General features: G+C 43.5%; 1 protein-coding gene and 1 non-coding gene across 2 annotated transcripts; both read left to right on the forward strand.

Annotated features, from left to right (window-relative positions):
• Positions 1 to 12,252: 12,252 nt before the first annotated feature.
• Positions 12,253 to 13,309, forward strand: OR6J1 (olfactory receptor family 6 subfamily J member 1). Its single transcript, XM_081510771.1, is given in 5 exon segments — positions 12,253 to 12,547; positions 12,550 to 12,852; positions 12,855 to 13,019; positions 13,022 to 13,217; positions 13,219 to 13,309. Coding segments are annotated over 5 exon segments (1,050 nt in total).
• Positions 13,310 to 15,195: 1,886 nt separating this feature from the next.
• On the forward strand, positions 15,196 to 15,268 carry TRNAR-UCU (transfer RNA arginine (anticodon UCU)). Its single transcript has one exon. It is a non-coding gene; the product is annotated as a tRNA-Arg (tRNA).
• The last annotated feature ends 80 nt before the right edge of the window (positions 15,269 to 15,348 follow it).

Here is a 15,348-nt window from a genome sequence, read left to right on the forward strand (position 1 = left end):
TTTCTGTGATTGTGGTTTTCCTTCTGCTTGCCCTCTGATGGAGAAGGATAAGAGGCTTATGGACGCTTCCTAATGGGAGAGACTGACTGAGGGGGAAACTGGGTCTTGTTCTGATGGGTGGGGCTATGTTCAGTAAATCTTTAATCCAATTTTCTGTTGATGGGCGGGGCTGTGTTGCCTCCCTGTTGCTTGACCTGAGGCCAGGTGGAGGTAATGAAGATAATAGCGATAAATGGGACCTTCAAAGGGGCGGGGAGGGGCCAGTATGCAGCCAGATAGCTCTCCTTTGGTATCTGCTCAATCCTTTGTTCTGTGAGTAGGCCAGGCTGTGTTAGTTAGGTTGTTAGGTTAGAGCCTTTTGAGGAAAGTTCTCTTTTCGGAAGTTGCAGTTAGGCGTGTATTCTGTAGGGTTGTTTTTTATTTTCCTCTCCCAATTATGTTATGTTGCCTTCTGAGATTCCAAAACTCCCCACAGACCTGCCTGTGAGAGGGTTTCCTATTGTGTGGAAACTTCTCCTCCTTCATGACTCCCTCCCCAGGACAGGTCTCCATCCCTAACTCTTTTGTCTCTCTTTTTGTCTTTTCTATTTTGTCCTTCCTCCTTGTGAAGAGAGTGGGCTGCCTTTCTGGTGCCTGGTGTCCTCCACCAGCGTTCAGAAGTTGTTTTGTGGAACTTACTCAGCATTCAGATGATCTTTTGATGAATTTGTAGGGGAGAAAGTGGTCTCCCCATCCTATTCCTCTGCCATCTTGACTCAGCAGTGACATTTGGCCAGGAACAATTTGGGGGCAACTCAAGTACTAACTAACTTACTAACTAGCTAACTAACTAACTTAAGTCTTTGGCTTCTCGAGTCTTCAAAAGTCATCCTTCCTTTTGGTGCTTAAGATCACAAGTGCCCAAGCTCAGACCCTGATCCACAACTGAAAGTTCAGCTATGGACTGGTTCCCCGCCCATGTAATTCCCAGAAGAATGCTGACGCTTTCTGCCTAGTCCTGCTGGTTCTGGAGTTCTGTTGGCCACTTTGTGACCAGCTTCTTCAACTGCTCCCACTTTCCCCATACCTCCTCACCCCAAGTGCAGATGAAGGCCTCTCTATTATCTGTCCAAGCACATCAGAGACCACCTACAGTACCAACCAAAACTTTGGGAAATGAAGGAATTCTAGTATAGGAAAGAGGGAGGAAAATCCCACAGAACAAGATACAGGAAGTTATTAGAGTCCACCAGCCACCTACCTACACAGGCTATTTTTTTCTTTTGTACTTTCCTCATCTCATTCTGCTCCCACCTGGCCATATACCTACCTTTTGCCATGTAGTACCCTTACCTATATCTCTTTCTGCTTCTTTCATCTCTGGGTGCAGGATTCTGATCTTTGAGACCCAGGAAGGGAAGAAGGTAAAACCCCATTTTAGCTCCATACTCACTTTCTAGGACACATCTTATTCTGCAGAGACAGATTTCATTCCATAATGCAAGCTGTTTCTATGTCATGAAGGAGAGCAGTGTAGCTCTGTCTGTCTTAAGTCATTGTTTTGGCTTTGCTGCCATAAAGCCATTGAACTGTTTTCCCAAACATACTCTCTTCCCAAAATTGAACCTGAAAATTGCTGATAATTTTTAAATAAATTATTCTGGCTTTTAGACATTACATTTTCAAAACTCTGAGGATTCGATCTCATTAGAACACTCCAGTACACTTTTGTTTCTTTAACTGTGTTTGTTCCTTACAGAAATTGGCAGAATAGTAAAGCATCTAGGAGGAGATTAATGGTGTCATCTGACGAAGGCCAAGGGAATCTGTCCCTCCCTTTTGAAGGCTCCAAAAGTGTCTGGGGGTGGGTGTGTCATGTTTTAAGAAAGTCACATCAACAAAAATGCACCTAGGAGTGATGAGCATTTCAGAATGACATTTTGTTAATTTGCATGAGAAACAGGACTGCTAGACCTACTTCTAGAAAATTCTAGAGAATTCTCTGTTCAGTGCATTCTCTCTCTCTGCTCCCTTCCTCCTAGTCAGTACCATTCCCTGAGATCTCTTTGACCCTTTGTAGAAGAAAAGTGTATTTTTCCCTCCTAGACAGTGGATTTCTAGTCTGAAGAAATCTTGGGAAGCAAACAATACTTCAGAAAGAGATAAAAATTCCTCCCTGGTCATTCTTCCTGTCAAGGAGCAAGCACTGGGCTGCTCACTGGACGAGCCTAAAGTCATCCAAAAGAGCAGGGGTGGCCACTCCCTGGATAAGATCATCCTTCCTGGGACAGAGCCCCTGGGAACTATGAGACAATGGCAGTCTTGAGGTGTGCTCCCCTCTTCTACCGCTAGAGGTCTGCCATGAGCTGGTGAGGAAAGCAAGTCATGGACAGAGTAAAAGGTGAGACGTGGAGGGTGAAGGGGGTGGGGAGCTGCTGTAATTGCTTGATTACTTACCAAGAACTTAGAAATAAGGGAAATGGATGGTCTTGATCAGTGGTTCTTAACATTGTATGAGTCACAAACCCATTTGAGAGTTTGACTCTTTCCACCCCTGCAGCCATTGAAATTAAAAGATGGTTTCTCCTTGGAAGAAAAGCTATGACAATCTAGACAGTGTACTAAAAAGCAGAGACATTACCTTGCTGACAAAGGTTTGTATAGTCAAAGCTATGGTTTTTCTAGGCGTCATGTTTGGATGTGAGAGTTGGGCCATAAAGAGGGCTGAGCGCTGAAGAATTGATGCTTTTGAATTGTGGTGGTGGAGAAGACTCTTGAAAGTCCCTTGGACTGCGAGGAGATCAAATCAGTCAATCCTAAAGGAAATCAACACTGTTTATTCATTGGAAGGACTGAAGCTGAAGCTCCAATATTTTGGCCACCTGATGCAAAGAGCCAACTCATTAGAAAAGATTCTGATGCTGGGAAAGATTGAAGGCAGGAGAAGGGGGCCACAGAGGACATGATGGGTGGATGGCATTACCGACTCAATGGACATGAGTTTGAGCAAACTCCAAGAGATGGTGAAGGACAGGGAAGCCTGGTGTGCTGCAGTTCATTGGGCTGCAAAGAGTTGCACACAACTGAGCGACTGAACAACAACCCCCACTCTAATATACACAGGCACACTATTTTGCATACAATATAAAGGTTTTCCCAGAATACCCTGAAGCTCATCTATGGACCTTCTTCTCTAGACTATGAACTCCTGGAGGGCAAGGACTGGGCTTGTGTGCTGATGTAGGTCGTGTGCCTACCCAAAGTGCCTGAGACAAAGGAAATGCTGATAAATGTTTGTTGAGAGCTAAAAGGCAGAACAAATCTGTATTTCCTTGACAGAAGCCGGGCCGGGGTGTGCAAATGCCAGTGGCATCGGTGCCATGAGGGGCTTGGATAGTGAGAGCCCTGTCACTGTTCTGGACCTGATGGTGTTTGAGCTCTTCACCCTTCCGACCCTCTGGTCCTGACCTAGTAAGTTGACCTGAGACATGTAGGTCAATGGTGGTCTGAGGAAGAGATGAGAAGTGATATTTTGAGGATTCTCACACTGCTACCTGGTTTTTGCAATGGCATGATATCAACTTATTTTAAATGCTTCTCTAAAGTCATCATTCAGCTGCATTTACTGAGCTTCTTAAGGTCCACTGTGTTCCAGTAGGGTTCTTGATAAATGCTGAGGACTGACTGACCATAACAGCTGGTCTGGGTCACTTAAAAGTCATCTGCCACTGATAGAGAAGCAACAAGAGCGACCACTATTATCACTGCCATTTTTAAAAACTTCTATATCACTGACACCCTGTGAGCCATGCTGAACACAGTCATGTTGATCATAATTGGCTCAGAGATAAGTTCTATAAGTTCAGGAAGGGATGGGACTCCATAGTAAAGAGAACCGAGTCCCAAATATCAGAAGCTTAATTGAAAAGGGTCTATCAATTCAGAAGTCCACAAATTCTGATTCTCCCAAAGCCCCGCCAGAATGACAGATACACAGTGAACCGAAGGTTTGATGCTGAGCACAGGCTGCCATTCACACACTGTCTTGCCTGGTGGTGAGCTCCCTGTGAGGGAGTCCAGAGTCCTTCCCTGAGAGTTATCCTCAGTCTGGGGCCACGTGTGTGCATCAGATCTATTTTTATATCCTTGAATCAAAAGGAGTCCCTTTGAACCCCTGGGAAAGCCCTTATTTTATATGCAACTTTGTATATGCAAAGAGATACACAGAGGCACTTCTTACCTCTATTTGCTACAGAATTCAAGGCACTAATTAACATAATGGATGCTCTGGGGTGTGAGCTCAGGAAGTGTGCCAGTAGGTAGATAGATGCTATTTGCTTTTCCCATATTCTGTGAAACCCCAACTCTAGCCCAGCTGAAATATGCTGCTGGTCTAGCTTAATAATAGACATTTTGCCATATTTTATTTTTTTTAAGGATTTTTATGTGGACCATTTAAAAAGTATTTAACTTGTTACAATATTGTTTCTGTTTTACTTAATTTATTTTTTTGGCCATGAGCCATGTGGGATCTTAGCTCCTCAACCAGGGTTCAAACCTGAACCCCCTAAATTGGAAGGCAAAGTCTTAACCACTGGACCACCAGGGAAGTCCCATGCCTTATTGGTAAAAATTGCCTAATGGCTTTTTCTTCATTACCTTTCCATATATTTGGCACTGTTGACTCTCCTGTCATCTTCAATTTCTCCTCCCCTGCTTGCTAAACCTGCAGGATTCTGCTCCTGTTGGTTTGCCAACAGGGGTTTTCACTGAGCCCCATTCTGTTTTTTCCTTCTCTACATAAACTTCTCCACAGGGTACAGTTTTGTATCTACCTGTTGCTCACTCACTTACTAACTCACTCACTTACTCCTGTTCACTCATTACTTAGCCTCTTTCATGTCCCTTATGTGGTGCTCGGCTTAGAGAACACCAAGAGGAATAAAATCCAGTTTCTGCTTTCAGGGAGTCATATAACCAGTAAGTGGTAGCCTGACTCAGTATCTCGCTCCTGCACACATTCCAGTGCTCTTTGTCCTCTGTGTAAAGACTCTAAGTTACACTTGCACACTCAATTTTAATCTCATGTCTTCCATGACTCCTTTGCCTACACCTCTATCCTTCACTGATTTTCTTCTCCATCAAACTGTTCTAGTCAGGAGACCTGGGTTTTTTAGCTTTCTCAATTTAGTTAGGTTGGGGAACTCATCTGACCTGTATTGGACTTAATATCCTCATCTGAGTGGTGAGAAAGTCGTAGCTCCTGGATTCTTCCATCTCCAAAATGCTATGATTGTTTACAATTGGAGGGAGGTGGTGGCTAATACAAAACAGCAATTGTATAGTGAAGCTAATGCATTTTTGGGAAAAAGTTAGCATCCTTATGGGGGTTGCTAGCACATCATAAAATTGTTTGCTGGTCTGGAAAATATTTATCTTTATCACTTATTATAATTAGCCAGTTGCCAGAGCTAGTAACATGTTCTGATAAAGGGAAGGCAGGCATGGGAGGAGTTGACATTAAAGCAGGATAAGACAGTAGCCTTGAACTTTCTGGAAGGCTATGTAGGGACTGTCCTCATATAGGGGCTGTTCTGAGATCATTGGCTTTTATAGTAAGTTTGTGGCTTAATCCATAAATTTATATGTTATTCATGTTAAGTAAATTTCTGTAGAGTAACAGTTCTGCTTTGGATCTTGAAAAATAACTTCTTGATTAGAAAAGTGTTTTTTTTCTTTGTTGTTTTCTTAGTCATTGATATTTTGAATTTAAAAAACAGGTCCATTCAAGCTAGTTGACTAAAGGGTCATGTGTACGTATGTGAAAGAATGAAATATTATATGGCAATGAAAGCAAGTCACATGCAGCACATTTGAACCTTACAAATATAAGGTTAAGCAGAAGATGCCAGACATAGGGCAATACCTACTACATGGATCCATTTATATGAATTTCAAAAACAGGCAAAACTAACCCATAATGTTAGGAACCAGGATAAAGGTTACCTTTAGAATGTAGGGAAGGAGCTAGAGAGGGTCTTCTGGGGGTGTTAGTATTGTTCTATCTCTTGACCTAGGTGGTGGTTACAGGCATGTGTTCAGTTCGTAACAATTCATGGAGCTTGTGATTTGTGTGTTTGCCAGAGTCCAGCTCCGACAGCCAGGGAAGCACTGAAGGGATGAACGGGGTCGGCAGAGAAAATGATGCAGTCTCTTGCTCAAAGCACTGGGCTGCATGTTATTTTAAGCATCAGGTTTTCTTTTATACTTTTACAAAAGCATTAGGTCAGAAGTATGACATCTTCAGTTTCCCCTCACCCAGATTTACTGTCTCCATAAGTCATTGTTGTCCTTCAGAGTTCCCTCTTAAGTGTCCTTATGATTACATTGTAACTCAAGTTTGTCTCTGGGCTGCATACCACATTACTCAGTTTATTTCTTATCTTTCTAAATCCTGCTTGAGCTCATTAACTCCTAAAAAGACTTCTTTAGCTATTAGTATCTCTAAAATTCCTAGTTTCTATAAGCTATAGTAAAATATGCCAACACTATAACATACCTTAAACTTTTAGCTTCTAACTATTCTTAATTATTCCTAACCCCTAAACTCAGCAAACTTCTTTTGCCATAAACATTCCCCTTACAGGCAGGTTTCAGATAACAATGTTTCCCACAGCCTCAAGCTGCAGCCTATGTGCTCATCCTGGAACATTCTTTGTAAAGATCCTTGAACAAATGTCAATAGTTAGCTTTATGGATTAGAACATTCTTTCTAGCCAACTCAACAGGAGGAAGGAAAGGACAAGTCAGAATCACAAGACCTAACTCCTTCATCCCGGGACTGTGCCTGCGGGATGAGGCGAGGGGATTGGGGCCGTGCCTCCATTTTGTCAGTAATGCCTGTCACGGCTCCCAACATGTGCTTGTCTGTGTATGTGTTATATTTAAGTTTTAAATGTTAAAAACGCTTGAGCTCTACACTGTAGATTCCTGATTCCAAGGAAAGTATGTTTAGGTAGGGAGAACCCAGCTTAGGTGAGAGTAAGGGGGTACAAGAACTGAGCTTGGAAATTAGGTGTGTGGAGAAGACATTCCAGTTGGGCTAGCAGCGGACAGAGTGAAGAAAGTGGTTAGATTGAAGTAAAAGACGTGTACCAGAGTGTGTAAGGTGGGAGCTGAGGCTGGGAGGTAATTCTGGGACAGACCATGGGTGGGGCTTTGAGTACCTAGCTGAGCAGCTTGGTTTCTTCTTTTGGGTGGTGGAAGATCATGGAAGATTTGGCCTATTGATAGCAGAACTTTAGGATGTTGGAAAGGAGGGGAGTCCAGAGCACAGAGTGTAGGGGTGGACACAGTTGTCATGATGGGACTGGAGAAGGGTAGATGAGGACTCTGAACTCTGAGACTCTCTGAGATGTGTCTGGTGGTGTTGACCTTGGCTAGTGTTCCAACTCCAGTTCTTGCTAGTGTAGACATGTTTGGGTTTGCATCCTTTCCTAAGTGGGCTTCAGGGGCATCAGGCTCAGGCTCAGTGTTCAGGGACAGCTTAGTAAATTGTATCCCTGAGGACTCCCCCATGATTGAATCCTTCTCGGAAAGTGTGTGCTCTCACCTGAGCCAAGCCTGCCCCCCCACCCCAGTGAGAGCAACCATAGGACCCATATGTGAGACCCTTCCATTGTATTGCCCCTCTCAGCCTTGATTGTGCAAGTCTATTTGCGGCAGTAGAAGCCTCCACGTGACAGTGCCCAAGCCTCGGGCTTCCCTGTGGGCAGGACATGCTGGAAAATGGCCAACGTGCCTCATTTAGGCTAATGTGAGTATTGCTGAGCCCCCTCTGTAGAATGCAGACAGTGGAGGACAGTTCATTCCAGGAATCCCAGGCAAGAAGGGTTCAGCAAAATTCTCATGTAGGGAACCATCTTCCATTGTCTTCACTCTGTGTAGACAACCAGATATGCTGTCCAAGGAGAAAACAATAGACTAAGGCACAACTGTGATCTGATGAGATGTATTCCAGGGCCAGAAGTGACAATGTTTCAAGGTGGAATGGTTAATATCTCATAAAAACGCTTGCTCCTTGGAAGAAAAGCTATGACAAACCTAGACAGCATACTAAAAAGCAGAGACATTACTTTGCCAACAAAAGCCTATATAGTCAAAGCTATGGTTTTTCCAGGAGTCATATATGGATGTGAGAGTTGGACCATAAAGAAGGTTGAGTACTGAAGAATTGATGGTTTTGAACTGTGGTGTTGGAGAAGACTCTTGAGAGTCCCTTGAACAGCAAGGAGATCAAACCAGTCAATCCTAAAGGAAATCAACCCTGAATTTTCATTGGAAGGACTGAAGCTGAAGCTCCAATACTTTGGCCACCTGATGTGAAGAGCCGACTCACTGGAAAAGACCCTGATGCCGGGAAAGATGGAGAGCAGGAGGAGAAGGGGACGACAGAGGATGAGATGGTTAGATAGCATCACTGACTCAATGGACATGAGGGACAGGGAAGCCTGGCATGCTGCAGTTCATGGAGTTGCCAAGAGTTGGACATGACTTAACAACTGAACAATAGCAAAAAAGACAAGGAAACCAGGAATTGTTCTTTGCCAATATTATAGGGTAGCAGAGCTTCTTGAAAGAACAGCAACATTTGATTATGGTATGTTTATGATTTCCTAAGGCACTTCATGTGAATCATCTTCTTTTCCATTTTGAGCTTCTCAACCAGGCTGTGAAAAAGAGAGGGAAAAGAGCCCTGCTTATCATATGATGATTTATGTGCAGATGTCTGAAAAGGTGAGATTATTTGTCCAGTCTCAAAGGTGGTTAAGAAGTAGAATTTTAAACCAGGTCTTTTGGCTCCAGGTCCAGATTTTTCTCAGTACACTAGCTATATTTCCCTTGACAGGATTCAGCTGTCCTGCAGTAATCCTAGGAGACATTTAGCCTTAGGGACACTTGGCCTAGCAGTCTCCGAAAACAACTGATGGGAAGGTGGTATATGTTGGGTTGAGGAGACAGAGGAGAAGAAAATGAGAGAAGCAGAATAATAATTGTTGCCTATCAGGTGAGTGCAGTGTTCCCTTTCTTAAGAAGCAACTAGGACTGGGCTATAGGCATTGAGAGGACTGGAGAGGGAGCAGGGAAGATGGCAGCATGAGAGGGGGCAAACCACCATCCAGCAGCTTGCTGGTGAGGCTACCCCCTGACTCCTTAGCCAGGTCAAATGTATAGACAGCATGGGAGGCACCAGTTGGTTGATGGATGGCCCAGCTGGACTGACGGCTACTTGCTGGAATGGATGGGCCCAGTACTGGAATGGATGCCACTCCCTGTAACTTCATAAAGAATATAAAAATCCAACAGACTAAACCTTCCAGCTCTCTACACCATGTGCATGCTCATTAGAGATGACTGTACAGCCAGGGCAGAAGTCCGGATGAGTGGAAAATGAAAGTGTTAGTCGCTCAGTCATGTCAGACTCTTTGCAACCCCATGGACTGTAGCCCACTAGGCTCCTCTGTCCATGGGATTCTCCAGGCAAGAATACTGGAGTGGGTTGCCATTTCCTTCTCCAGCGGATCTTCCCGACCCAAGGATCGAAACTGGCTCTCCTGCATTGCAGGCAGACTCTTTACCATTTGAGCCACCAGGGAGGGGTTCATTTCACCTGTTAGGTGCTACTGGTCTGATGTGGAGTTCATTGTGGCTTTCGATCAAGGTAATTACTATAGAAGGTTCTAGGTGGCTGCAAAACCTGAATGAGCAGATCTGAGCTTAGAGGTAGCATGATTGGCTGAATGCAGAGCAACCATCTGGCTCTTCCGGGTTTCCTAAAGTGCAGAAGATCTTATTACAATCTGATGCATGTATCTTTGCCTTCATTAAACTTTTTTATTTTTTTTTTCTAATTTGGCCACCCATGTTGCATGTGGGACTTTAGCTCCCTGAACAGGATTCCAGGGCTAGAGATTGAACCCAAGTCCCCTGCATTGGAAGGTGGATTCCTAACCTCCAGACCACTTCTCTTCCTACTGAAGGGAAGTCTCCTTCAATAACATTTTTTAAAAATTAAAAAAAAAAAGAATTTATATGGATTCACCATCTCTTCAACATTTGTTTTTATCATATTTCTATTTTTTTCAATATGTGTGTGTGTTACTCACTCAGTTGTGTCCAACTCTTTGTGACCCAATGGACTATATACAGCCCACCAGGCTCCTCTGTCCATGGGATTCTCCAGGCAAGGATACTGGAGTGGTTGCCATTTCCTTCTCCAGGGGATCTTCCTGACCCAGGGATTGAACTCGGGTCTCCTGCATTGCAGGCAGACTCTTTACCGATATAGGGGGTATAAGAATAGTATCTTGTTACTGTCTTAATTTGAACATCCCTAATTACTAATGAGATCAAGCACCTTTTGTACATTATTCTGTATTTCCTCCTTCTTAAATGTAATTCAGGTCAAATGTTTGGTCTACTTTTTATTAGATGGCTTATTTATTTTTTATGGCTTTTTTTTTTTTTTTTTTGGTTAGCACGCTTGTACTATGGTTTTTAATAGACGTACATGGACAAGTCGATATAGACAGATTTATAATTCTATACAGTCAGTCCGACATACACAGGGACGCTGTAAACAGGGGCGCGGGCCGGAGAGCGGGTGTGCAAAGTGGGCGCGGCTGGGGCCCTGGACGCGCCCCGAGCTCTCCCGGCTCGACTCTTGCACGGCGGACGGTGAAGAGGGGGCTCTTCGCCGGGAAAGGGGGGCCCTCTCCTAGCCCCGGGGGGAGCCGAGCGGAGGGCCTGGGTCTGCGGCGAAGCTTGGGGTCTGGGATGCTCGGAAACAAGCACTCAGCACGCTCCCGCCTCGACCGCACAGCCAGCTGCCGCTGCTTGGCCTTAAAATAGAACTCCGGGGCACGGGGCAGGCGAGGGCTCCTCGAGGTGCGCCGGGGCCATTATTAGTGCTCCGCGGCGAGTTCCCGACCCTGGGCTTTGTAAAAGTCAATATATTGATTCTATATTTTGCGTACTAAACATTTGTGCATTATCTCTGTCACAAATATGTTCTCCCTGTTTGTGATTTGCCTTTAACTTTACTTTGGGGTCGTTTAATAAACAGAAACTCTTAATTTAATTTAATCTATACATATATATATATTTTTTTGGCCACATGCTGTGTGATTTGCAGTATCTTAGTTCCTCCAGAGTGAGAGCTCGGACCGTCAGGCAATTCCCAGAAAACTCTTAATTGTAATGTTGCTTAATTTATCAATATTTTCTTTTTTGTTTAAAAATTTTCTGTTCTTTAGTAAACTCTTTTGTATACTAGGTCCCAAAACAATATTCTTCTCTCTTTTCTTCTGAAAGTTTTGATTTTTACTTTTAATTTTTTTTTGTCCATCTGAAATGGATGTTAATGTCTGATATGAGGTAGGGAATTCAATTTTACTTTTTCCCCATACAGACAATCAGCAATATCAGCTTCTGTTCATCTCTGACATAGAGCACTGTGCCATATTTGTGTGGGGTTGTTTCTTGGCTCTTTATTTTGCTCTGCTGGCCATTTTGTGTATATTCGTGTCATGACCACCTTGCCTTAATCATTCTTGTTTTATGTCTTGTTATCTGCCTAGGCAAGTCCTCTCTGCCATCTTCTTCTTTAGCAATGTCTCGACTATTCTAGAATCTTTGCTGATTTACATTTTACTCCCAAAATGGGATCATAATGTTATTACTAGTTGATAACTTGCTTAAAAAAAAAACCTTAATAAATATTGTGAATATTTTGGAATTACATAATGCTATAAAATATAATTTTAATAACTATATGATATATTATTATTTAGATATTCTATAATTTACTCATTTCATCCCCCATTCTTGATATTTAAGTTGTTGCCAAATTTTCCTTGTTATAAGCAGTTTTGTGGTGAATATTCCTGTGGTAAAATATTCATGCCTATTTTCTCAAGATGGAAGTAGGATGTCTAAGGATTTGCTCAATTTTAAGGTTTTTTGATAGAAATTACTATGTTATTTTTTAGGAAGTTCATACGAACTGTGTGATAGTGAGGTCTCAGGGCAGGCAGCCTTACTAAAAGGGAATATTATCATTCCCAAAACCAAAAGCACAAAGAACCCTCACATTTTCCAGCTCCGTGGGCAAATAATTTAAAACCAGGTTAAATTTGGTTTACAAATCTAATCTGGATTAGCACATTCTGTGTATTTTTGTAGTGAACAACCCTGGGATTTCGTACAGTGAACATGCACCTAAATATCATCTCCCTTTGTCCCATTAGAGGAACTGAGCTGGGCGGATGGCCCGTGGAGAATCAGAGTGCCCCAGTGATGGAGTTTATCTTGCTGGGATTTCTTCTCAGCAGGCAGGTGGAGCTGCTGTTCCTGGTGCTCCTGCTGCCCACGTTCTTGCTGACGCTCCTGGGAAATCTGCTCATCATCTCCGTGGTGCTGTCCTACGCCCGCCTCCACACCTCCATGTACTTCTTCCTGTGCAACCTCTCCATCCTGGAAATCCTCTTCACCTCTGTCATTTCCCCAAAGCACTGGCCAACTTAGTATCTGGTGATAAAACCATCTCCTTTGCTGGCTGTATCACCCAGTGCTATTTGTACTTCTTCCTGGGCACGGTAGAGTTTCTCCTACTGACAGTCATGTCCTACAACTGCTATGCCACCATCTGCTACCCACTGTGGTACAGCACCATCATGAGGACCCCTGTCTGCATCAGGACATTTGTGTTCTCTTGGGTGGGAGGCTTCGTATCTGTGCTCTTTTCAACCATCCTCATCTCCCAGCTGCCCTTCTGTGACTCCAACATCATTAACCACTTTTTCTGTGACAGTGGACTTTGCTGGCTCCAGCCTGTGCAGACACCACCACCATTGAGCTGATGGATTTTATGCTTTCATCCACGGTCGTCCTCTGCTGCATAGTCCTCATGGCCTTTTCCTATACGTACATCATCCTGATGATAGTGAGCATCCCTTCTGCAAGTGGAAGAAAGAAGGCCTTCAAACCTGTGCTTCCCACTTGATCATAGTTGTGATTTCCAACAGTATCATGGTGTTTATCTACGTGACTCCCTCTCAGAAAGAATATCTGGAGGTCAACAAGGTCCCTTCGGTCCTGAGCAGTGTTGTGACTCCATTCCTCAACCCCTTCATATATACTCTGAGGAATGATACAGTGTTGAGGGTCCTCAGGGATGTGTGACCGGGTTCGAGCAGGTTTGGAAAAGAGGATGAGGACAACGCTGAGGAGAGGAGTGTCCTCCGTCAGTGACCACAGAGGAGGGGGATAGTTCGTCTTCCTCTTCACTACCAGGTACCCATCGTGCAAACTCCCAGTATTAAAAGAGAGGAATTTTTTAAAAAAGAAAAAGAAAGGGTCGTCCCAGGTGATCCAGTGGTTAAGACTCTGTGCTTCCAGTGCAAGGGAAGTGGGTATGATCTCTGGTTGGGGAACTAAGATCCCATATTCCATGCGGCATAGCCAAAGAGTAAAAATTAAATAAATAAATAAAAATAAAAGAGAGGACTTGCCTTAGCAAAAGAGTGAGCTAACTGAGGGATCCTGAGTGGTCTACAGCAGAAAGAAGTTGAGCTTGGAGACAGGGACTTGGACTGTGGCCTTGGTTCTAACTCTAACTCTGTGGCCACAATGGTGTCACCGTGTCACCTGCCACTCTGGCCCTCAGTGCTCTCCTCTGAAGTGCATCAGGGCTTGACTTGATGATCTCTAAGTTCTGTCCACACTGAATATTCCAAGAATTGCAGAAGAGTCTAGAGCCTGTGTGTGTCCTGTTTGAAGTCCCAACATATTTGACCCCCTTTCCTCGTGGATCCTGAATACAACTCTTCTATCAACTTGACACAAAGTCTTTCCTAGTTCTTTCTCCATGGTTGCCCTTTCCTTCTGTTTTCTCTAGGAATCTTGCTAGGAATAATCTTCATTATTCTCCAGGCCACTGTCATATCCTGTGACCCACTGTCTTCCCTCAATGGACATTTGTAATGACTGTGGTGGATATATGTAGTCCATGTTATTTAACAACACTGTTTTCTGTACTAGAACACATTCATAATACCCAACATGCTTGCATTCTTATGTAAGACACGCCCTGTTCCCTCAGCTTCCAAGGACTGACCCACAGATGGATAATTTGACTGAAGGCACAATCCATTGCCTGGCCGGTGATCTATGATCTGTGTGGCTTGGCTGGGACAGATAAATTGTACAAACAAATGTCTCTTTTTTGAGAGTTTGAACTAAGAGATGTAGTGATTTTACCAGACAATGATGATGTTCCCTCTGGAAGCTCAGATAGACTTGGTGCCTGGAGTGGCCATTTGGGGCAGGTACAAGCTGATGAGTAATTACTTTGGTGGGGGTAGGGGTTCCTTCATCTCTTTTTTTTTTTCTTTTTTTTTGTGATTGAAGTGTAGTTGATTCACAATTTGTGTTAGTTTCAGGTGTACACCAAAGTGATTCAGTTATACAATTCAGTTATGTATATTCATATATGTGTATATATGAATATATATTCTTTTTCAGACACTTTCCATTATAAGTTGTTGCAACAAGCTGATGAGTAATTAGAGGAGCCCAGTCTGCCCATCACAGAGAATAACAGAGAAAATAGAAAATAGAGAAGAGATGGATGAGAGTCAACTCAGTTGCAGAGACATAAGAGTGAAGGGCCCTCCTCTCTAGTGACTCCCCAGGTCAAGACACTGATAGTTTTATTTCCTCTTCCTGGATTTGGTGAGGTTGCCAGTACCCATATATCAAACCCCTCTTTACTGAGCACTTTTGAGAAGGTTATTATTTCTCATGACTAAAAAACAGTTTGACTCTCTGCACCAAGTGTAGCCCTTCCCCCTTTCTGAGGAACTAGAAAGATGCCTATTTCTAACTAAACTTTTTGAATTCTTGGTGCCCAAACACTGCCTGAGATATTTGACTGGCACCATGTAGATCTATGGCTCAGGTCAGTGTAAGCCAGATATTTTTCAATGTCACCAGAAACACTAGAGTTTACATTCCTGTCCTCCTTGACCTCTAGCACTGCAGTATCCACCTTGCCTGAATTAACAACTGTGCTTTTCATGGAACACACACCTAAGGCAACTCTGTAGAGTGCTGTGGAGACAAAGGCCACTCGAAAGAGAATAGAAGCTATGGACTTCCCTGGTGGTCCAGTGGTTAAGACTCTGTGCTTCTGATGCAGGGGGCCCAGGTTCAATCACTGGTCAGGGAACTAGAACCCAAATGATGACAAGTGTGGTCAAGTCCTCTTACATTTGTCACAGGTAATATCCTAATTTCACCTGGTAATTG

This window comes from Giraffa tippelskirchi, chromosome 7 (genome assembly GCF_054371585.1).
Source record: "Giraffa tippelskirchi isolate mGirTip1 chromosome 7, T2T-mGirTip1v1.2.pri, whole genome shotgun sequence".
Classification (NCBI taxonomy): domain Eukaryota; kingdom Metazoa; phylum Chordata; class Mammalia; order Artiodactyla; family Giraffidae; genus Giraffa; species Giraffa tippelskirchi.